Source organism: Zosterops lateralis, assembly GCF_965231275.1.
Source record: "Zosterops lateralis genome assembly, chromosome: 2".
Taxonomy (NCBI): domain Eukaryota; kingdom Metazoa; phylum Chordata; class Aves; order Passeriformes; family Zosteropidae; genus Zosterops; species Zosterops lateralis.
In genome coordinates, this window is record NC_139763.1 from 39,812,904 (window position 1) to 39,837,644 (window position 24,741).

Here is a 24,741-nt window from a genome sequence, read left to right on the forward strand (position 1 = left end):
TTGAAAATGGCAAGATGGGGAAGATTCCTGTTTGTAATTGAAGTAAACAAAGGATTCCAGAGTCTGGTGGTGGGGTGCTTCTGGGCTGCTTGTTGCTGTTTTGCATTAGTCTCATGTAAAGAAGGGTATTCTTCCTTCAAATTTTATTTTTGCAGTAATCTTGATTGTAAGATCTCTAATTCAATTGACAAGAGAAAAAAATTTAAGCATAAGAAGAACACTAATCAAAGCTAAGAATCTGACCATCTGTCCTCTAAAAAACTGTGGTATATACAACAGGCAGTTAGTTTAAATATTCTTCTAGCAATTAATATACAGAACAAAGAAAAAAAGAATGACACATTTACATCAATTTAGTTGGCAAGTTCTTTGTACACAAGCAAGCGGGTCCTACCAAAGCTGCTAAATTTTAATTTTCAAGTCAGGGCATTGGAATCTTTTAATTGCAAAAGTGCTTGCTATGTTGATAGGGTATCACCAGAAACAACTGTTTGGTACTGAAAATTCTAGTACAATAATTTTATATAAATTTAAGTACTAGCATATATGTTGCTGGCTTCAGAATAAAAACCAAGTTATTTCTATTTTAAAAGAAAATATATCAAATTAGGATTCACAAAAGTTTTTAGCCTCTACTGGAACCATAAAAATTAATATTTTTGTTTGCAGTGCTTCAGGCAAAGAGTATGGCTCACACTTGACCACTTCTCCTTTAAATCTTTCAATTTTGGGAAGCAAGGCTGCTAAAGTGGCCTAAAGCCAGCCCCTATCAAGGACCTCTGTTACAAGCAAAACAGTTAAAAACAGATGGTTTCAAAACTCAAAATCCTGAAAAATAAAGAGCAGCGAAGAGCAGTTAACAGTGCACAATTCATTAAGAATCTCATGATAAACGAAGAAAACCACAGATGACCCATAGCCCAAAATACTGACAAACGATCCGCTCAGAACAGCAGGAACCACGGAGAAGCCTGCTGCTCACACTCCCTGCACACAGCACAAAGCACTGCACACTGCGAGCTGGGGAGCTTTTAGCTGGTGAGAGTAGCAGAGTTACAGGGAAAAAAAGAAAGGAGTCACTGCTGGAAGAGTCCCTGCGGTAAACAAAGTAAATCAGGATGCGAATGCTGCTGCTGCACAGCACAGTTTGCAGCGCGAGTTAACTTCTGAAGGGGAATGTGAAGGTGGCCCTCCCACTGGGCTAGCTAACTGCACCACAGATTCAGTTGTCTTTGCCACAAGCCACGAGGGGACACAACCCACAAAGGTAGGAGCCTGTGTCACACCAACTTAACAGCAAAAAGTAAATGCAGAAGTTCAAAAAGTGAGGCTTGTGTTTCTGACAGCAAAGTTAATAAAGCAAGCTTTGAATTTCTTCTTTTTTTTCCTGATGGCACATTTTACCTCCTGATTAGAAACAAGATTTCTCATTCCTAGTCTTGACTTCTATTCTTTGAAGTTTTAAGGCAGTTGGTTTTGCATTGTAAAGTTTTGAATAATAATTCAGATTTTTGATGGTGATTCAGATTTTTGACGGTGATGTATTTACTATATACTCTTGTCTGCAGCACAATCACAGGAGAACACCAGGAAGAAGAAAATTATTCATGAAGAATAACATGTCCTCTGCTATTTATCCAGTAACAATAAAATAAGTTTAACTCTAAACAACCTTGCTATTAAAAAAGAGTTATCTGCTTTTTACATACCCAAGCTCAGGCACAATTTTTAATACACTCTATCTTTATATGTATACGGTTTAAGTGAAACAGACTTCTCCTGAAATCCACCTAATCCAATTTATTTCACCAGGTATTTTCCAGATACAAATAAATAAGGAATTATATCTCCCCAAGCATACAGGCATGATTAGGGTGGAAATAAAGTGCAAAAGCATTTGTCACAAGTCCCTCTGGCCCAGGCTTTTAGGCAGGCAGCCGGTCCTAGCCTGGCACCCTTAATTTCTCCCTCGTGCTTAGGCACCCCTTCTCTGACATTGAGGGATGCTCCCGCCTCCTTGCCTTGCAGTAGAAGGTAAAAGCAGAAACTTACTGCAGGAACACAAGGGTATGAGAAAGAAATTTCACATTTGTTACTGTTTGAATAACAAACCAAATGATCAGAAATCAGACTCCACATAAGCCTTGTCAAACTGGTTTATACTAGCTGTAGTTCTCATACTGTTGCAAGACATCACAATTGTTAGCAGTCCCATCTAAAGTGAGAGATAGGTCTGGACTCAAGCAAATCTCTCAAAAATACGTGCATGTATGCAGATGTATGCTTGTGCAATTGGCTGTGCTAAACAGCTCCCTGGTTTGGAAAAGTCTAACTGTGGGAATTACATTTCTGAGCTCACAGCAGCCAAGGCCTACACAGCACTCACACCAACCAGCAGGCTCATCCCCAGAGCAGCAGGCAGCTCTTGCACTGCAACACAGCAGCAATGCTTCAACAAAAAAGGTGGAAAGGCTGAGGGCAATGACTGCTCCCGGGAAAGGCTATGTCTGTCACACAAGCCAGTGCCAGCCCAACTCTAATCTGGGCTGTAATCTGACACAGTTGTTCTGTTGTTTGAATGGGCTGTATCCAAATTCACAGGATGCCTGTTAGGAGTATTATATAGATTTTAAAAACTGCATGCAGAATTGGCCTTTGCTTCTGAAACAATTCTGCAAGTAGGGTGTGTCATTGCCATACTAAGAAAATCCACCTTATTAAAGCCCTTTTGAAACCTTTTGCTGAAGAGTCAACAAATACTATACAAGTCAGCTGCCTATTTAAAAAAAATAAAATCTCATTTTAGTTGTGGAATCACCATTAGCAGATATAAAAAGTAGTTCTCCCCTATAAATGTATCTTTTTAATACTTCAACCAGCTTGTTTCTTGGCTTTATTCTGCTGAACAGCTAAATTACCAAACACAGCATTACTGTTCTTCCACTGTCATGGTCTGTCCTTCTGCCTTTCATGCTGACTACTTTGAGTGCTTAAGTAATTACCTTATTTGTAAAAAACAATAGTTTATACACATTCATCTGAAGTGAATAAGCACATCTTGAAACACTGGCATTTTACTATGACCACATACAGTTCGGCCACAGAGTGCTGAATAATCCCATTCCAGTTCCAGTATGATTGCTTATTCAATTTGCTTGGATCCTTGATTTGTTTTTCTAAACACCAGCTTAAGGTAATGCAGTTTTCATCAACATTGCATTTATTTTCTTGCTCTCATATATCTACAATGGAGTATAAGATGCTACTTCTAAATAAGACACTAAACAGAATAATTTAGAAACTAATTTAATATACAATTATATACAAAAATGTTCCACAGACAGGAGCCCTGAGAAAAATCTCAGTACACTAGCACTATTTAACTGTCAGGGTCTTGTTTGGTGATTCACAGCAATGCCTACTAAAGACAAACCACACATCTATCCTTAGCCAATGGAAAGAGAGAATTTTGGCAGGTGTCAAAGATAATGTATATTGACTCCATGCACTGAATTTCTAAAAAAATGAGCAGAACTTACAGAAAATGATGAGCCATCCTTTGAAACTGCAACTGGGTAAGTTCCATCTCCTAGATGCACAGAGAGCTCCCAGCTACTTCTCTTTGATTTAGCAATAGGAATTCTAAAAAAGAAACAGACAGAAGAAAAAAATTTAACAGAGATTTCATGCTTCTCCCAAGTTAACCAGAAGCAGTTGCCTCTCAGGATGGTCAGGAAGGATATAAAATACCATTAATCTATAGACACAGTTGGAGAGCATACTTGAAAAAAAAAATACGAAATACATTTTTCTGTCAAACAGTACATAAGGAGAAAATACACTCTTACTTTCTTTCTAGATTTGCCTTGACACACTGGGTATGCTGATAAAGTTATAGGAAGCCCTTGAATGGAGCCAGCACTTGCTGCAGAATTAGCTCAAACAGGATGAAAAGCAGATGAGAAAGTGGGTTGGCAGGAGAATAGCAACAGTGATAACTGAAGCAGTCTTTTCAAGGGCAAAATATAATCATCATTTCTTTAATCTCATTCTCAGTAAATCTTAATTAAAAGCCAATTACAGACAAAAGATTCAGCCAAACAAATAATACAAGTAATTTTATAACTAATATGCATTTTTAAGTATCTCATCCACAGAGCCCTTCAAGCATACTGGAAAAATAATGATGTATCATCACAGCCCACATGCAGGATTATACTGATTCCTGCAGCATTCTGTGGCTGCACCATTTATCAAGTAATACAGGAAACCTGAATCTTTTCAACTTAAAAAAGCACACACCTGGCAGCAAAGGAATGAGAATTGAGCCTCCATTCTTGGCAATTCAGAGTGAAACATGCAATTTTCAGCTATTTTATTTAAATGTATATTCATTTTCAATTTCCTCTAACTTCCTGAGTCTCTTCCACTTTGCCGTAACTGGTGTCCAAAAGTATACTACAACTTTTCTAATGAGCCGTCACCATATATTACCATGAGCATGCACCACTTAGCCTAAAGAGAAGACAGGAAAGTGTGATTTAAACTCCATTAAAACAAAAACACATTTTGGTATAGCTTTTCTTCCACACTGACTCTTACATATTTAGATTTTTCTGCAAGAAATCTGTAGGGATAGTAATTTTATCACCTTTACCTCTCCTCTAAGGATAATTCCTGCTATAACATTAATCTCTTGTACATTATAGCACTTACTACACGTTTTACTACAGCCTTCAGAGTCTTAAAACGTGCAAACACGTTATGCCACATGCATCCTCCAGAGGATTCTGGTGACCAGTGAGCCACATCTCCCCAAAGAGAGTGCTCAGGTTTTCTGTGGAATCAACAGGGAGAAGCACCTGTGAGGCCTCTAGAGGTCTCACAGGAGGAGAAATTATCTGCCCAAGCCAAGGATAACACACTGACTTGCTAAGGATTTCAACAGTTATTTTAAGAACATTAGGTTTTCAGATACCTGGAACCTAAGAAAGTACAACTTCAAGTACTTAAATGAGGTGAGGAGCTTTCAAAAATTGTGCCTCACCATGTGCCTGAAAAGGCGAAATGGAAATGCTAAATATATCAGACACAAATAGATGCATATTTATCCTCAGTAACTTCTGGATGCAAGCCAAGTAAGGCCTACATCAAATTTCACCAAACACCTTAGCTCACCTCTATCACTACCATCAAAGTTCACAAGACAGATATTGAAAATAACATGTTCCTGTACTAACGATGCCAAGTATCACCTTTCACATTTAATATAGTGACAACTGTCAAAACAATAAATCTGATGAATTATCTATGGTTTATTGGGCACAATGTCATTTCTCAGCAACTCACATTGGAATTCCTGTATGTCACCAAACATTTAGACTGGCTGATAGGAAACACAACAGACACAGGAGTTCCTGAAGAAGAGGAAGAGGAATTTCCTGCACAGGTAGCAGGCAGCAAGCTGAGAGATTTTTTCATTGCACTTCCTGGTATCAGAGCACCAGTAAGGAGAAATACAGGCAGCACCTGGTTAAGTTCTCCATGAACCAGTCCACTGCAACAACCAACAGGATTTAGTGGTTTATAGCAACTTCATTTTTCTTATATTAGAACTGGGACCTCATTGCAAACTCAGCTTAGTAGATCTGATTCACTTGTGTCATGAGATTCCTTACAGCCTTGCTGGCACAGCCCTGCTTCATATTGCATTTGACTGGAAGTGACCTCATGAATCTGGCTGCTGGCCATCAAAGGAAAGACAGTCTTGTTCTCCAGCAGGGATTATTTTTGTTCAGTCCTGTCTTGCTGAGCTTTGTCAAGTGTATCTCCAAACAGGATGCATGCCTCTTGAAAGGCATGACTATGATCACTGCTTTGCCTGGGTTTCAAACAGCCACATAATTCCCCTCTCTGCAACACCAGTGGCCAGGAGGGCAAGGTCCAGAGCTGCATCTAACACCAAGTATTCAGCAAGCTGTACTTCCCTCCTGGAATTGCTAGATCCATTTGCAGAGGGAGGTTTTCCAGCTTTGCTAATAGGCTTTGCCTATGGTTTTGTAACTATAACTGACACTGGCTAAGGACAGATACTTACATTAGCTCATGGCAATCCTGCTTCTTCATTAAACCAAATTCCTTTCAAAGAAATTTTCTTGTAGTAGACTCTATTTTGATAGGATTTGCAGGTAGGGAACGTTCATATAAATAGCAATTACAAAGTCCAAAAGAAAGGATCAAAGCCTAAGTTTGTTGAATATGAAAAGGAAGTTGCTCACGTCCATGAACCACTTTAGAAATGCAGGAGTTTCTACCAGGCTAAGAAAGGAGATTTGTGGTGGGGTTTTCTGTTGTTTTATGGTATTTGGTTTTTTGTTTTTTTTTTTTAATATCTGAGAAGTCCCAGTGCATGGGAAATTACCTTTGTTCTTGGCCAAGGTTGCTTCCTCAGCTGAGAAGACTTTTAAGTCTTCCCAAACAAAGCATCTGAACTCTGAATATATTTCACTAGTTCACAGAAAACTTCCCAAACTTCTGGCTACTCTCAAAATGTAGAACTTTTAAAATTCTACATAATGGGCTAAAATCCAACATATTGTACTCACAGAAAAAAAAACCACAAAAACACTGAAAAAAAATATAGTGTAGTTTTTGCCATCCTAAAACACAAAGAAAATATAAGGCACTTCTCTCCAACCCTAGATTCAGAATCCACACAGTATGTCTTTCCTAGGGTTCAACATGCCCTCCCTTTTTTCTCCCAGCTTTGGCAAATGACATATCATCCAATAAAATTATTTCATATGTGTATAAAGATCACTGGCTGCAGGAAGAAACGCTCAAGATGAGCACCAGGTGGATGAGGAGCAGGGCCATGGAGAACTGTGCGCTGCTGATCCTCGCCAGCAGCATTACACACAAAGGGACAGAGAGCAAAGGCAGCACCGCAGCCACAACAACAGGAGATGGGTGGAGAAGGATGTCATAAACTCCTTCTACACAAAAAAGGGCAGTTCTGAACCTCTCCACTCCAAATTGCCTTCTAAGGGGAAGCATCACAAGCACAGGAACACAGCTGAAGAGCGATGGCTTGGCTTTAAGTCATAAAGGCTTTACTCCAAAGCACCAATTACAAAAACATGTAAGCTATGCAACAAGAAAAACTGCACCGTTTTCCTGCTTAGTTTTTTATTTTCAAACTCTACTGCTGTTTGTTCAACTAAAGATGATGTCTGTGTAGAATGTATTATGTCCCTTTTACCCCTAAAATGCCATGTGTGGGAGAGGGAGACACTTGAGAATAATGCAGCAACCAAAGCTCCTGGTTTCTTTGCAAGTTTTCAGTGCGGAAAGCAGACAACTGCTAAAAATTTTAGGTCGACACATACTTATTGTGCTCATGGAAAACATTAATTAAGCTATTATCTATTCTAGTTAAAAACAAATAATGAAAGAAAACAGACACTCACAAAAGGAAATGAAGTAATAACTCAGCCCTGGCCATTTTGATTGCCACCAACCAATCAGATAGAAGGAACTCAAAAAAAACTACAATTTTCTGCAGTTTGTGGCACATAAACTTCCGTCTCCTGATTACCACTGATGATGTAAATGAGTTAGGATGTCACTGGCTCCTAAAGGATCAGAAAATTGAGTATAGATTTTTTTACTTCCAATTCAAAGTATGTGTTCTAATGCTGAGAGGGAAAACACTTCTAAATTCTTCTTCACTTCTGATATTTTTGCTGCATAATACTTTATGTAAACAGAGAAATCCCAAACTATCATAACAAATCCTCCCGTTTGAAAGATTACAAGCGTTTGAAAACCACATTATATGACACTCCATAAAGCTGTTTTTCAATTGTGCAATTACCTATTCAGCAGTTAAATAAAAGTGAAATATTGACTTAAAACAATGTTAATGGTCAAAGAATCATTAAGAAATCCTTCATCATAACTTTCACAGCAGGTGGCCTGTAAAATGATCAAGAATAATGTGCTGGATTCTGTAGCCACCAAGGTCAGTTTCTGCATACAAATCTTGCAAAGGGAGAAAAAAAGACCTTCAGAAAGTGGGCCATTCATCTGAACCAAGTTCAGAGAATTTCCAGCACTGTGAAAAGATACGTTATGCAAGCACATAGATGTATTCAGTGGGGGTAGACTGAACCAGCTACATGGAGACTACAAAGGAGCCCTCCCATGGCTCATGAATAAGTCGAGGAAATGATCAGAAAAAAATGCAGAGATGTTTAGACAGATGGCCCACTTAAAATGCCTGGGACAGGGCATAAGCAATTTTAATGAAACTTTAGATCTACCATATAAATTGTTTCTTATTTTCCCTGCCCTCCCCCTACCCTTCCAAAAATAAAAAAAAAAAAAAATCAAGAAAGGCAAATAGAAATTTAACAACTCAAACAAGAGCCTATCTTGTGATGAAAAAAAACTCAACAAAAAAACACAAACAAAAAAAACCCACAACACCCAAACAAAAACTCAAAAAGTACAAACCACCAAAAAAAAAAAAAATAAAAGGGAAGTAAATCGCACACTTTTGTGCATTATTGGTTTAATAAGTTCATATGCAAGAAATATCCTTCACAGAACCTTCAACTATCAGATGAATATAAAAGCAGGGAATGGATAGATTAAAAGAATTCTAAACAGAAGTGTACTGCCAAACAAAACACAAATCTAAGCTTTAGTATCTGAGTACTTTCAACACTTTCCAACATAAAAGTTCATCATCACACAGAAAAGATAAAAGCAGCACTTTCACAGGATTATTTTAAGAACCAAATATTATGTGCAAGGGATCTAAGAATCTGGGAATATTTTATTCAGCAATTTGAAGTATTTTCTGTATCTATTCACACACATTTTCTACATATATTCAGACTGGTCCATCTATACATATGATGTGCCCTTTTACATAAAAATAGGTTTTCCTTCTTCCTGCTTTATATGTGCATACATATACATGTACCCCTTTCACTGTGAATATGAAAATATACCATCATTAGACTAAATTATAGTTCTTCATATGTCATACAAAATAATAACCTCTACTAGCCTGTGTGCCAGCTGATCAGACAAAGGCTGAAAGAATTACCCAATAGTTATATCAAAAAGGTTTTTACATTACATTTTCTTACATATCACATTGAGATCAATAACAAATATGCATATTTATAGCCTATACTCTATTTGAATAGTGACCATGGGAAAAAAATGAAATTACATGGAAGGTAAACTATAAAATAAAAAGCAATGCTTTAAAAGGATGCTGTGGAGTGCACTATGCTTTGATTCAGAACAGCATACATCTGGATGTTCCCTTCTCCTTTAACAGAAGCTTTTCAAGCAATTTGCATGGATGTAAAAGCCTGCAATCCAGTGACCAACAAAAACCTCCAGTGCCTTCAGCAGTGAAACCCAGATGAGGGCTAAAGAAATAGTTAAACTAATTCTTATAAATCTAGGGTGAATTTATCTGCCCAGACCTAAGAGTATGGCTCAATGCCTTTAATCTTCATTTAACTGAGAAATAACCTTGCAAAGAACCTGAGCCCACCCTGGCTAACCTGCTTCTACTGTGGAGGTCTCTAAACATGCAACGCTTGAGTCCTGCAGAGAGACACACCCTAACCCCAATGTTTTACAGCCAGAATCCTCAGCAGCCTGGCAGGGGCAAGGAACTAGGGGCTCCTCTGCCAAAGCTGTCTCCACAGTCTTAACAAGAAATTATCCTCCAAACATGCAGGCAAACAACAATTCTAAGCTTCTTGATAGATCATTCATGGATCTTTTAGTTTTAGATCTATTGGGTAAATGAAGTAGGATTGCTGTTATTACCTGTCTTGATTTAACAAAGTCATGTTCGCAGATTGGATGTCCAAAGAATCCAAGATCCATGCTATCAGTCTTCCTCAGCCTGTGAGGATTCACATCTACCTCCCATATCTCAAGAGAAAGAGCAAGGGCCCAGGTAAGCACTGGAGATGGTAGGAGGAATGAGAGATTCATGGAGGCTCAGAGAATTCATGGAGACCTAGGTTTGCAGCCTGATGATGCATTCTTTGGGACAAAAAGTTTTGGCACTTGGTCCTAATGCCAGGAAATTTTTATGCACTCTGCACTAATAAACTGGATGAAACACAATAACCCCGCGAGTGGCAAGTAGAGCCCAAGACCTCTCAGTTTCACAGAAGGGCCAGATTGCCCAGTCCTTCACCAGGCAACAGCATCCTTGAAAATTTCAAATAAATAAATGTAAAACATATCTGAAACATATTTCCTATCGTATGACACATTAGGACCTACTTTAGTATTTGGTTTCTGTTGGAAAAAGCAAACACCGTAAGCATTAATGCTGGATAAGAGATGTTGCTATTTGTCTCATTGCAAGCATTTGTGAAATAAGGAGTACTCAGATCAAGTGTTCACAAGTACAAAGAAGAGACATTTATTTTTAGTATAATTTACAAGTCTGTGCTTCAAATCTGTTTTTTCAACCATCTTTTATTTACCAAAGGATGAACCACTTGCAAGCAGGTGTCTTTAATCAGATCAGTCAACACTATTGATTTGTGCAGGCTAACAACTGTTATGGAGAGAAAAATCTAAAAATCTGCTTGTCATCAAAAAAAGTTGGGGCTATTTCTCCTCCAATTAAAGTATTTAGTTTCATAACTTTGTTGTTTTCCAAAACATTTTTTACAATTTTTATTAAGAGATAACTTTGGGCAGTTGGCAAAACTAATAGTAGTATTTTACTCCATAAAAGGAAAACAGCAAATGCCTTCTCCTATACAAATTTTCCCTTATTTCCTTAAACAAAGAAACTTATTGTGCAGATATTTAAAAATAGTCTTACAATAATTATCTCACTTTCTTTTTATGTGTAAAGAGCTTCAGAACAAACCATAGTGATGCAGTAAGGAGGACTAAAGCACTGTGTTAATATCATCTAGTTGCAGTTATGTACTTTCATATAACACTATGAGATGTAGCTGCCTCTTGGGCGGTGTGTGTCCTACACCTCCATTCAAAAAAGGGATGTTATCAGTAATAATGTGCCATTTTTCACTTTGTATTAAGTTTAGAATACTACAGATTTGCTGTCCCCATAAGAAATAGGCAGAAGGAAATGCTAACCTACTAATATGAAAATGAGGGGAAGCAATTAAAAATTACCTTTAAGTTTGATAAGGAAATAATCCAATTTTACCTCTACTTTCCATACTCTCTTTTTTTGAAACATCCAGGCAAAATTTGTGCTAGTAATTCACTAGTAATGTGAGTATTTCATCTCAGTAATGAAATCTGCCTACTAATCTTGAGCTCAATTGCCACTTACAGCTGTAAACCTGAATCAAAACACACTTAGTGCTTTAACCTGTCATCCCTTCTGTCAGATATTCAGTTATTCACCCCCTTTTGTAACAGAAGTTCTGAAGAGTATGGTAACTCAGAAGTAACAGCACAATATACAGGGGCTGTGAGAATATCAGTGTTGTACCTCAGCTCAGGAGCAGTTTTCAAAGTAAATTATCCCAACCATCTGCACTTAGACTGCTTTGGATCACACTGAAGAACAGTCGGGATGTGCAAACCAGGTCCGTTTCTGGTGAAGAAAGGCAGAAACCAAGTTCCAGAACTGTACCCAGCACACTCCAGTCACAAATGGGCATTCAGTTCACAGGACTGGACTAAATCTAATCAAAAGTCAAATATATACAGTGAGAATATGAGCTCCTCATTATGAACAAGTGGTACACTTGTACTGGTACACTCTCTAATGACAGCTAGATTAATTATTGAAGAATCCTTTATTCACATGAAGAGATTTTGATCTTAATGACAATTTCTGCAATTACATTCCCTCAAAATCCTAAGTTCAGTATTTAGTCTAGATATTCAGGGAAAAAAAAACAAAACAAACACAACAACAAAAAAACTGACATTTAAGAGGGTCAATCTCAACCCCATTTATGTAGTTGCCCTAGTAAAATTTCTGTTAAGAAGTGTTTAATACCTACCAGCTCCTGCCAGCTGAAAGCAAAGAAAATACTGTAAAGTGCAGCATATTTGAAAAATTGTTCTGCATTTTGGAGGAGAAAATGCGTATTTTACAATCAAATTTTAAAATTCCATTTTGAAAAAATCATGGCCTGAGCTGCCTTTATCTTGTTAGATAATATCTTCTTGAACAGATTGCCATTTCCCCAACTATCACTAATTTACAAACTTAATCCAAAAAACACGTTAACCTATCTCTTTCTTATTCAGAGATAGGTACCTGATCCATAGGCACTAACAACAAACTGAAATACAGTGTTTCCTTAAAGTTTTTAAGACCCAGTACAGTGAAACTTTTCAGTACCTGCCAAACTTACTAAAGGAGGCACACTATCAGGAGTGACAGACTACTACTGTCAAGAGAAAAGGAAAGACATCAGAATAAATCCATCTCTGAGGAAATCTGGCAACAGCACAGAGAGCAAGAAAACTGGCCTTCTTTAAGGTCCACAGGGAACACAGTGTGCAAACTAAGGAAAAATTGTAAATTATACTAGTTAACCAAAATAAAACCCCCAACCTGTCTTAGGCCAAACTGAAAACACCTTTTTAGAGGACACCACCTCCAAAAATCTTTCCCAGTTTTTTGTTAAGAGCTTTGTATTGAATGCTGACTTTCCTGTGGTTTACAGTTTCATTTAGGTCTTTCACCCTTTTGATCAGTCAGTCTCCTTGGAACTAATCAGATTGTACTGCCAGGAGTATGGAATTTCTGCCACACTTCATAGGATTCATGATTTGACCTGGTCTCTCTAAAGCCTGTCACATATGCAATATCCCAAAGGTCATTGTTTAAAATAGAATTACGCTCATTTTTTTGTGCATCTTGGAAAACACAATGCTTGCACCAGATTTCAGTAGAGTTCCAGAGTATTTTCAGAGCTCAGCCATTACACAGAGTTTATCACCTCTCACAAATTTGTTGCAGCAGAACCAAGAGTCCATCCAAGAGCTTAACCACCTCATGCCAATGAAATCAGTTTTAAAATACAGCTGTATTGATCAAATTTTTCTGCTGTGCTTACTCCTCTATAAGAGACTTAATTCAGGCAATACATAAGAATGCACATTCACTCCTGCAAATGGATGACCAGATTTTTCCTTGCTATCTATCCTACATGCCATAGTGTGAGAAACAGAACTGGCCAAGAGCTGTGATTCATTTGGAACTCTGTTTTTCTAGACAGTGCCTGGCTTTTCAAACTCCATGCACAAGAACCAGTGCTGGGTGACAACACAGGTATCAACAATGTATTTACTGAACCACAGGTAAACATGACTACAGCATTGGGCTAGAAGTGCTCAAGCCAGTTTCCAACAAGATACGTGACAGCTACTTCCTCCCCCCACACATAAGAAGTGTGGCATATTTCATGGATTCTAAATAATATTTATACTTTGTTCTCTGTTTTTTCTGCACTAGATTCCTATGAAACAGATTAATGCCACTAATTCTGTTCAATTAAAGAGAAAAAACACAGCAGATGAGAAAACCCTCAAAAGTTCATTAAAAATTATATTAGATAACATAAAACATGCGTATCTCCAACAAGCACTCACACGTCATGTCTAGACAATTACAGCACAAAGCAGAGCTCAGTGACTCTCATTACCTTCCATACATCACCCCACACACTTTCAGCTTACATCCAGCACTCACACCACTGAGCTTTCAGCACCTAATATTAACCATCTTTTCCCTTCTTAACTAATGGAAAGAGAAAGGTACCTCTCACAATGAGTTAGAGCTGAAATTGGCTGAACTACCTTTAGGTAATGCTTACCTAATATTTTACCTTATATTTTTTATATTATTATTATATTATTATTTTTATATTACCTTATATTTTTTACATTACTTAGGCACTACAACTCTAGGCCACAGAAACACAGCCATCTAATTATTTAAGATACATATTCAAAAGATGGTAAATATCTATTGCCCTCTATGTATTTTCATCCTTTTAATAAGACATCTGCCATTGTTCATATTATGGTCTCACAAGAGAAGAAAGACAGTAAGAAAAACAATGTGCACAGACTAACTTTGCTAAAGTTATACACCTAAGACCTGAATGAAGGAATTTGAGAATTATTAAACTGGGGTTGAATATGAAGGACAAAAAAATTGTAACAGCTAACCTTTCAGCTAACCTCATTCTCAGTACTATACAAAAACTTTTGCCCACTAAGCTTTCTGCTGACAAAAGTCAGAGTTAGAGAAGCCGGGCTGTGTAGGTGGGATGAACCTTATTGATGATAGTTATTTCAGCAAAATCATGATCAGTACAGGATGTCTGTACTGACCGGCCTAAATATTCATCTAGTCCAATATTCAATGATAAACTGTAGAAAGTTAAATAAGGTCTAAGAGTGTAAGAATATAGTCACACTTCTACAATACGCTTAACTGTAAGTACTGTCTCCTTCCTTCCCTTTTTGCCCAGACAATTAGCACTAATCAATGCAGTTCAGTAGGCAAAGAATTCATGTCCTAAATATAAAATATATAAAAGAATATGTAAAAGATTTGCAAGGCAAAGAATAAATATAAAATATTTATATTTTAATATAAATATAAATATATTTATATTAATAAATAAAATATAAATATAAATATATAAATATTTATATAAATATAAAATATAAAATTTATAAATATAAATAACTAAATATAAAATATATAAATATATATTATATATATTTATATAAATATATAAATATAAATATAAAATTTATAATATAAATTATAAAATAAATTTATAATATAAAATATATAAATAAATTTATAATATAAGATATAGAAATAACTATTAAAATGTACTATATAAGTACATTTTAAAATGGTACGGAAAAAAATTCTTTAAACACTACCTTTTACACATCCAATTATTATTTAATGAATATAATTACACATAGATGATACTGTTCTTCTTTCTCATTAACCCAGTATTCATGTTTTTTCTGTGAATGTTACTATTCTAAAAACAAGCATGACCAAACAAATTGTATGTGATCAAAAGGATGCTAAAAAGAACATTAAGATTTTTCTGATTCAAAAAGACAGATTCATTTGAGCAGAAATGCTAAAATGTGAAGTAAAACTGTTGCACAAACATGAGGAAGATCCAAAGTATTTCTGAAATACACTTTCAGCTGTAGGTGCAGCAGCTGAAAGAGGATACCTAAAGAAGATTTGGTTTTCACAACTTTGCCTTCAGCCCCAATCTTTCCAGGGCACTTCACCTGCTGCAGGAATCCATACACAAAATCCATATTCTCCCTCAGCCCAACATTTCCTTGTTCACACCCAACATAATTTTTCTAAAATGCAAATTACTGCAGTCCCTCTGGACCTTCCTAGGTGAGACAAACTAGCATTGTGAGCTGGTTTTCACAAGGGTAGAGGTAATTTTCTTCATATTTCGTGGCTGGAGTTAAATCACAAAAGTCCTTATCTCTGAAGAGTTATGCTCCACCTTTTACAGGCCTCAAACACAACAATTTCTCATTGCAATCCAACTTTTTTCAACTGTGAAACAGCAAAATGCTATCAGATCTCACTATGCCTTGCTTCTGGGAAGACACATAATGAAGGAGAAAGCTAAGGAAGCTGAAGAGGAGTGAGCTGTGGACAGCTGCTACACTACCCAACATAAGGAGACCAAAGCATAAATGGTTGTCAGACTACCAGAGTTTGGAAATCACTGAAACAGAGTTGCAGCCTATTTACTCAAAAGGGCTCACTTAAATACAAGTGTTAAGACTGCAAAGGGCAGCCTGTAATAGAGGTAGACATGCAATTGCCAAGGTTCAAAGAACAGAAAAAACCCACAGTGAATAGAGGAATAAGGTTGACTTAATATTAGTAAGCATCTTAAAATGATTGTGATTTGATGATATAAGTAACAAGAATAAAGGTTTTGCTACAGTGGAGGGAGCAGGGCAGGCAACAAAGAATTTAAAGACAAGTGCTCTCATTAGCTCAAGGAAACAAACAGGGTTAAGTTGTCTAAGGACATTAACAGCTAGGAGCAGCCAGGTGAGGACCTGCTTTAAATTTCAGTGTCTGGTAGAAAAATGTGCAACAGGACCTAGAGAAAATCATTACTGTGTCACCAAGGTATGTCACCATCTCTGCCACTATCATGCCAGACAGAGGAGATTCAGAAACACATCAGAACACACAGGGGTAAAGACAAAAGCTTAAAACCTAGGAACCCAGAATTTTTAGAAGATTTTTTTTAAAAAAACTGGAATTAATATGCAAATAATTTATTTGTATCATCTCACTACTCTAACTGCAGAAAGACTAATTTTACTAAGCACCACAGAGAGACAGGATAAAGACCTGTCATCTCCTTTCTAAATCCATGGGTAAACATCCCTGGTTTCAAAAGAACGAGGTCCTGTGCTGTTCTTTCCTGCCCAGTCTTTCTCACACTGCAGGCTTTGAAGATATATGTTAAAGGGAAGCCACAGCCAAAACAAACTCCAAGTACCACATCTAATTACACAGAAAAGTAAACTACTAAAGAATGGTCTGTGAAAGATATTAAAGAATCATCCATAATCATAAAAGAAAAAGTCATCTGAGCAGTCTCAACGCAGACCCAGGGAAAAAAATCCAGGTCTTTGAATACTTACGAAAAAACAACAGAAATCAGTAGTAAGTATTTTTTTACTTAAGGCACCATCTATCCCAAGTATCCCATTGAAAATACAGTGACATATCCATGTAGCTTTCCTTTCAAGAATCACAATACCTCTCAGTTACAAAACCAAAAATATACAGTACCTAAGGTGGAACAAAGAAGGCTACCTCTAATGCAGATAGTAGACAACTGATTTCGAGTTTTGCAAATATCAGGGATGAGATCCAACTCCAAGATAGCACATAGCATTAGTAATGTTACCCCTCAAATAATTCTCCCATTAGAATTATACAAAGCTACATTGTCACAAATCAACTAAAAGGCCTGTGGTCTTACATACAAAGAAATGAAAAATACTCCTTTTTTATCATTCCTTGGTAATGCACATACCAAGAATATCTTAACACAGAAGTGAAGATCTCCAAGTCTTCTGAGACAAAGGTAGGGCTTATTTTTCTAATGAAAACATCTCTTCAGTATTTTTATTCAAACACACACTAAAATTATACAGAAGAGACCCACCTCTCTGAAAGTTGAAAAGAAAGAAGTCTTAGCTCAATCCTGTATGTTTACACTCTTAGTCTTACCCTTAAACAAGACTGAATTGAGCATAACTGCACTGAAGGTTTAGGTTCTACACTGGCATATCAAATTTCAAGTCAACAGCTCTTTTATTTAAAATATGTTAGATAAAATGTAATATGCTCTCTGTAAAGAGTTCCCTGGAGGTTAGAAGAACCAATAAATTAACTGTTACCATATGCTTGGCTCCTTTTGGCAAAATTCAGTAACAAAACACTGCCAAACCTTTTTAGGTGGGTAATAATATTTGGTAGCTTATAGCAGAACTTGGGAAAATAGAAAATTGGACAGAAAGATTGGAAAATAGTAGAAGAAACTTAATTTCTATCCTATAGTTAGCTACATGGTGTTGGAAGAAAAATTCTAACAAAGCCAACTTTATGGGTCGGATCTATAGCAAACAGTTGTCTTCTCAAGGAACTCGCATACTGGCTAGTACAGCAATCAAATATTCTACTTTTTTTTTTTTAAACAACAGATATGTATGACCTATTTTGAAAACAGGGAGGTTTGTAAAATTAGTATTCTGAAGTCTTAACATGAATATTATCAGTGCTTTCATTATGGGTTTATTTCATTATAAATGAGAAAGTCTGGGCTTATTTACAATGCAATGTTCTTAGATTCTACTTATCATAAAATTAAATACATCCCCTCTCTCCATATCTTTCATACCTATGTAATTGAGACTAGATCGTGACAGATAAAAAGCCTTTAACATTACACCTCTAATTATAGTTATAGTCTGGGTATTTTAAGGACATCTATTATAGGCATATTTTTAACACCAACAAAAAGAGTGAGGGCAAACCTGGCTGGTCCTATTCCTTTACCAAGACAGGCAGGACTTTTTTTGTAGCACCAGTTATAGGAAATCAATGTTTTATTGAAATCAGTATTTTCAGATATGAAAGTGTCCATTTTATTTTTGTAATCATCTATGATAACACAAATTTACCATTATTTTTATTTCCAATAGAATGGTTATAGCGTGTTCTTCATGCCATGATGGTTGCCATTTAGAGGGAAAAGAGATACTTAAAAATTCCATATTTCTTTAATCAACTGCATCATCCCAATAAATTCTAATTTTGATGTATAAAAAAATACTTGTTATTCAGCTTACAGTTCCACACACATCTGGCAAGCAGTGCAAAGTAGGCTGACATGTATAGGCCAGACATTTCACTTCTTAAAGTCATATTATTGCATGGTTAATCCTATATTTGCATTAATTTGATACAAGCACTTACAGGTAAAAATAATCCCAAAGTATAGGTCCAAAGATTATAACAATAAGCCTCTGGAAGGTTTTACTGGAGGAAAAACATTTTTTACCATTCTAGGGATGTTTGCCTCATTCAGCCATTTGGGATTTTATTAATAATCTTCTCATTACTGTATTCATCTTCTGATTTCTTATTTTTTATTTTAAGTAAGACAATTTCTGTGAAGACTTGACATTGAAATCAGAGACTTCATTACACCCTGCAAAACATATCCACATTTTAAAGTATTTAAGAGGGTTAAACAAAATGCAAACATTTAATGCAACATTAAGCATGTGAAATAAAAACTTGATTGCCTAAAGCAAGCATGCTATGCTGTTACCCTGGTGACAGGTTAAAAAAGGATTGTGAGCTGAATGGCTGTATGATATGAAATTAAAATGTTTCACATTGAACAATCCAAAATGAATTGGGAAAGGTTAGAGCAGAGGAGAGAGAAATCAATTCTCCAATGGCAATGGTGAATGGAAGTGAAGTCTGAATAGGATTTGCCAGTGGGGTGCAACAGCTGCCAAATATCCTGCAGCCAAAGAATTACAATAATACTGATGAAGTGTGCAAGAGCTTTTGGAATCATTGCAGGGAACAGAGAAATACTCCTACAATAATGAGGCCATTCTGTGTCCCATCCCACTTTTGCAGTTGAATCAAAGGGAAAAGAAACGGTTGAAAATTGTAATATTCAAGAACAAAGGTAAAAATGAATTACCTATCCCTTCAATCAGTATCTTGTATTTAACTACAGCCTCTGTGAGCGTGAATGAAGCAAGCATGCTAAAGAATGGACAAATCGAGACACATACATGTAAAAGTATGCAGATAATATTGAATGAGAGACTTGCTTCCCATATATTTTGTTGACAACATTTCTATAGCAACAGCATCCAGAATAAGCTATACACTACACAAACAAACAGCAGGACACAACCAGTGCCTCAAGGAACTACACAAGGTCAGGTGCTGATGGTCATGCTTATCTTTAATAATCCTAGGAAAGAAACATCAGCAAAACTTCTCATACAAATGTAATTACAGATGTATTTACTGAGCTTAGAGACCTCGGAAGTCACGAAAAATGTTGCTCTTCCATAAAATTATCCTACACAACTTCATTTCTGCCCTTGGAAACTCCCAGTAAAATACACAGAGGAAGACAAAAACATATCCTAAAAATACCTGTAAAATGACCAGGAAGCACATAACAATTAGCACACACCTTGTCATTTCTACAGTTTCACGTATACACATTTTACACACAAACAAAACTAAAAAACAGGTTTAGGCAGTGTAAACCTGCCTGAGAGGAAATAATCGTTGGGCTTATAGAGGGGATCAAAGTAAATTAAATAGAGAGAGGTCTTGTAAAGAGAGGATCTTGCAGAAGAGGTCATAAGGAAAGCACAGATGAGAAAAGGGCCAGATTAACAACTAAAAAAGGAACACGAATTTGGCAGCACAATAGAAAACATTCACATGTCTATATTATGCAAATTCAAGTTTCAGCATTAAGCGAACAGTAGCTACAGAAGCTATAAAGCTCTTACAGCAGATGCTGTTTTCCCAGAAGACATGGTGAAAATAAAAAATAAACATAGGGACTTAGCCAGGTCCATTTACTTTAGTGAATGCCTTTCCCACCAGCAATCACCTCAGCAAGATGTGGGGATCTTCCCAAGAGATGTTCATTGAGATTCAAACTTTAAGTAATTATTATCTTCATAATGATTTCATAATGATTAGCAACTCTAAAGATTGAGCAAGTGTGGATTCCTGAGTGCCCAGAATACATTTTTCCCTACAAATGACAGCAATGACAAGCTATGAAAATTTCCCATGACAGACTGCTCTGCTCCTGGAATAGATGTTTAGGAATCATACAGTACAATTGCTCTGCTTTCAAACAACTACAGAAATACTTTATATTACTTGTGTTATCAATCTGATTGCATTAATTTAATCAAATCAAAGAAAAAAATACCATACATACACTTTGTAGAGTCATAAATGCTACCTTAATGTCCAATTTCAACTTTTATATTTTCCATAGAAGTTCATTCCCAACCGGCAAAAAAATGCATGTTTCATATTTGCAGCTACTCGTTTGTTTCTAGCACATATAATCCTCTTTCTGTGATAAGCAACTGAGCAACCAAGAAAGGTAAATAATACCAGATTTTAAAGACATCTAGAATATTACATAGGGCATCTGGTTTTGTAGTTAGTTATTAAGCAAGATTAAAAAAATACAGTAATGACTCAGAAGAGGTCAAAAGAACAACATCAGATAACAGCTAGAGAGACAAGAGGGTTACCACAACCAGAAAAGCCCATTACAAACAAGGATTTCACATGAAAAAGAGAACAGGGTTTTAGTACCTTGTGAGTCTGTGGCAAAAGAGAAGACCACACAGTGAATAATGGTGTGAAGCTGCAGTAGTTACACAAACATACCAAAGACCTAAAGCCTTTGAAAAAGGCCTAACAGTAAATCATGGGAAGAATGCTTGACTTGTTGAGCAGGGGACCAGAACAGTAAGGATAAGACAGTGTTGTTTTCATGAGCTAAGGATGACTGCGTAACTCCAAAGTGGGGGAATGAAGAAAGCCACAAGTAGGCTGAACTTGATCAACCATACCGATGAAAACAAAGCAGTTTATCTCTATATAGAGGGTATCTGTAAGATAGAGCCATGTATACATGTTTAGCTGCACTTGCAATAACTGTTCGTGTTTATACTGCGGTTCTAGGGAAGAAATAAAAATTAAATTCACATAATATAATCAATATAGTTCAGCAGTGCCTGTGCTGAAAGTAGGAACTCTTTGCCTTTCCAAGAGGCTGGTTCAGATGACTCCAGTGAATTTTCCTGACGTCATCTTCCTTCTTTTTAAAATTAATGTAACATAACCTTATTTTGTGCTGCTCCAGCAGTGTAGGAGAGCCAGAAAGCTCTCCTATTGGGCAGCTGACCATCCTTCCATATGGGAAAGCCCTAGGCTGGCAAAGAGCTGGCTCTGTCCCAGACTCCAGCAGGGTAATAGGTGTAGTCTCTGTGAGAGCAAGGATGCCTGAGAGGTGTGGGGCTCTGCTGCTCTCTGACCAGTTCCCTCGCTGCCCTATAATCAAGCAATGACAAGGCAAACATCAATACAGCTGTACTGAATCAACCCAGACAGGAACCTAGAATAATTCATTAAACATAAAGCTAAATAAATTAATTTCTGTTCTTGCAGTTCACCAGCCATTTTATGTTCACTGCATTGGACCCCTGGATTTCAGAATCTTAAAACAAAAATTTAGCCCAGCTATTTCAGAACTTGACAAAAACTTGTTTGTATTTTAACTTTTCACTGTAACACTCTCCTACCTGGGAAAATATTATTTTATGTTTAGAAAGCATAATCCATTTTATGTCTCAAAATACTCGATACCCACGTTGATAAACAGATATTTATGAAACATGAATAGTGGAGCAAAGTATTAAGGCCACTTTGTCTTTTTGTAAACTAAGGCCAAATTCAACTGACTTCTCTAAGGTCCCACAAGAACAGTTTAACTCGAGACTCCTAATCCAGTCTTCTATATTAAACACACAAGCAAGAAAAATCTTTAGTGTTGTTTTTTTTCTTGCTAGCAATTCAAAACATTTTCCAGTGTGTTACCATCTTTTTGTGTGTGGTATCAGGTAATACGGGCATGCAGCCTCACCGTTTTTTTTCCAAGTCATAAATGATGAAAGGGTAAAACCCATAGAAAAATTAGGAAAATACACTTAACAGCCAACACAAGCAACACATAGGAAGTGCTGTAGGCAATTGGGTTTAGAAGTATAAACATCACATTAGTAGACCCATGAGATAGTGTGATGTAGCCACACCTGGAGAGACACTCTCCTATTCCCCTCCCAACCCACTAATGAAAACAAGTCTGAAGCCAAAATGTGAAGATTCAACTGTACAACATCATTTCTGGTCTCAAAGGCTAACTACATCAAACAGACATAAAATAAGCTGGATTCACTTCAGCCAAAATATGTTTCCACTTGAAACAAGATCAAGTTCTGTCTAGAAGACCTTGGGGTTTTACTAGATGCTGTAAATCTGTTCAGCAGCTGTGGGTGGCACCAGTCTCACAATAAAGTGGACTATGGAGTAAGTAGGAAAAGTCCTAGGTAAAATAAAAGCTGAACAGTGAAACAATCATTAATCATCCATGGCTCTTTCCTGTAGGAAATATGTACCGCTACTATCTGGATACCACAGTCAAATATTCACATTTGTATGTGGCTCACAAAATACCAAACACTTTCATTAGCAAATCATCTTTCAAAAATACTTGAAAAAACACCCCAACCAGGAAGAATCCCAAAAAATCAAACCATCCCACATCCAATTTTCCCCAAGAAAATGGGTTAAATAGAAAACAGTTAAATTAAAAATAAATAAATAAATAAATAAATAAAAACACAGAAAATGCTCTAAATATTTGATTGCATCACAAAAATGAATGCCTGTATTCCTGTAACTCTGAGCATGCATGGATCTCCAACAGCTGTTCTAGCTAAAGCCTGGCAAGTTAGTTCTAGGAGACTGTTGATGAGGCCACGGGCACTATATAACAACACACACAGTGGAAATTCACCTGTGAGTGCCCCACCCAAATCATAACACCATTTATTCGAATACAGGAAAGACAAACCAGCCTTGGGCTTGTGGCCTGCATTAACCTCAACACCAGACAACATACTGCAATGAAGACTGCCACTACAGAGGTCAGTTTGGCTGAAACTAGCTGAGGGAAGTTGGGTGCCAAAGGTGGAAACAGCTTGCTGGTCATCAGAATATGCTCCAGCAAGGACCTTACATTTGATTATTCAGTCACTCAGGGAATTACAAAATACGTATTTTCCCATCACACCCCAAAAAATATCATCACCTGGGGAGGAGAAGGAAAGACAGAGAGCAAGAGAGGAGCAGTCTGCAACAAGATTTCTTAATCTGGTTCAACTACACTTCATCTGATTATAGCCCGGTAACCCTGACAGTGAAAGCTGGAGCTTCTGCGAAGAGCTCCGAGCACGGTACTTTCTGTCTATCTGACCAGAACAACAATCCTGATCATGGGCTGAATAAATCACAGGGAAAAAAGGAAAACACAAAATACCCCTGCATTTGTGAAAAGAATGCATATTATAAATATGGCTCCCAAAAGGGAAAAGAAAACAAATTAAAAGCAAAGATAAGCATATAACTCAAGTTTAGCAGACACCTGTCTGTTTGACAGCTGTGACAAGTTTAGAAAAAGTAATGTATGATTTCAAAATACTGCTCTCTTCAGTAGTTTTTTGCACAAGAATTGCTCAGTTGCTTTCAGTGCAGATGAAAAAAAATGCTGTCAACCTAAATAAGGCCAGAGAGCTGAAATTCTGTAGGTGATGATCAACTTATCAATGTACTTGTCCAACCCATTAGGAGAACGTTACAGATAACTTTGGAGCATGCAGTCTGTCTAGTCTGCTCACATCCTCCAACACAGATTTAAACTCCCACAGACTCCAAATGCCCAATTCTGCCGTAGTGAAGATTGCATCCAAGATTACAACTGACCTCTTTAATTTGTTGTAGCACAGGTTCCAACTCTGAACTTTTTGTTTACAAGTATTATCCAATCAGAGTGCAGTATTGTGAATGAAGATGTGCTTTTTCTCCAGCCACAGCCCTGCTCATTAAAAAATACTGATATGGATATGGAACAATATGGAACACCTTCAAAAACAAGTCATATGTAGTTTGGGTAATTTAAGGACATGGTGAATACTTATAGGACTATAGTAACTCATATGCTCCACAGTGCTCAGTCCCCTCTAGAGGGAGTCCACTAACTGCTCTAAGGAATAGAGAACACTGTCCAAGACACTGCGCAATCCTTCAACCTCATTCTGCCTTTGCTTCTTTCCTTTTTCCTTAGAACAAGCTGTATGATTTTGGGGAAAGGGTATCATTATCAGATTTGGTTTCTTTAGAAGTTACTCACCAGTAAGCATTTTTGCATTAGCTCATCCTTACTTGGCCTCAAATAGGCAGCTTTGCTATCATTAAAGCAAGTAGATCTAACAGTATGTATGTAT

At 36.9% G+C, this 24,741-nt stretch overlaps 1 protein-coding gene across 1 annotated transcript in view; it reads right to left on the bottom strand.

The window, feature by feature from the left end:
- PCCA (propionyl-CoA carboxylase subunit alpha) overlaps positions 1 to 24,741 on the bottom strand; it is a 273,215-nt gene that overhangs the window by 103,144 nt on the left and 145,330 nt on the right. The window contains exon 19 of the mRNA XM_083884834.1: positions 3,540 to 3,642. Within this exon, the coding sequence (XP_083740960.1) occupies positions 3,540 to 3,642 (103 nt within the window). The remainder of the gene's footprint in view (positions 1 to 3,539; positions 3,643 to 24,741) is intronic.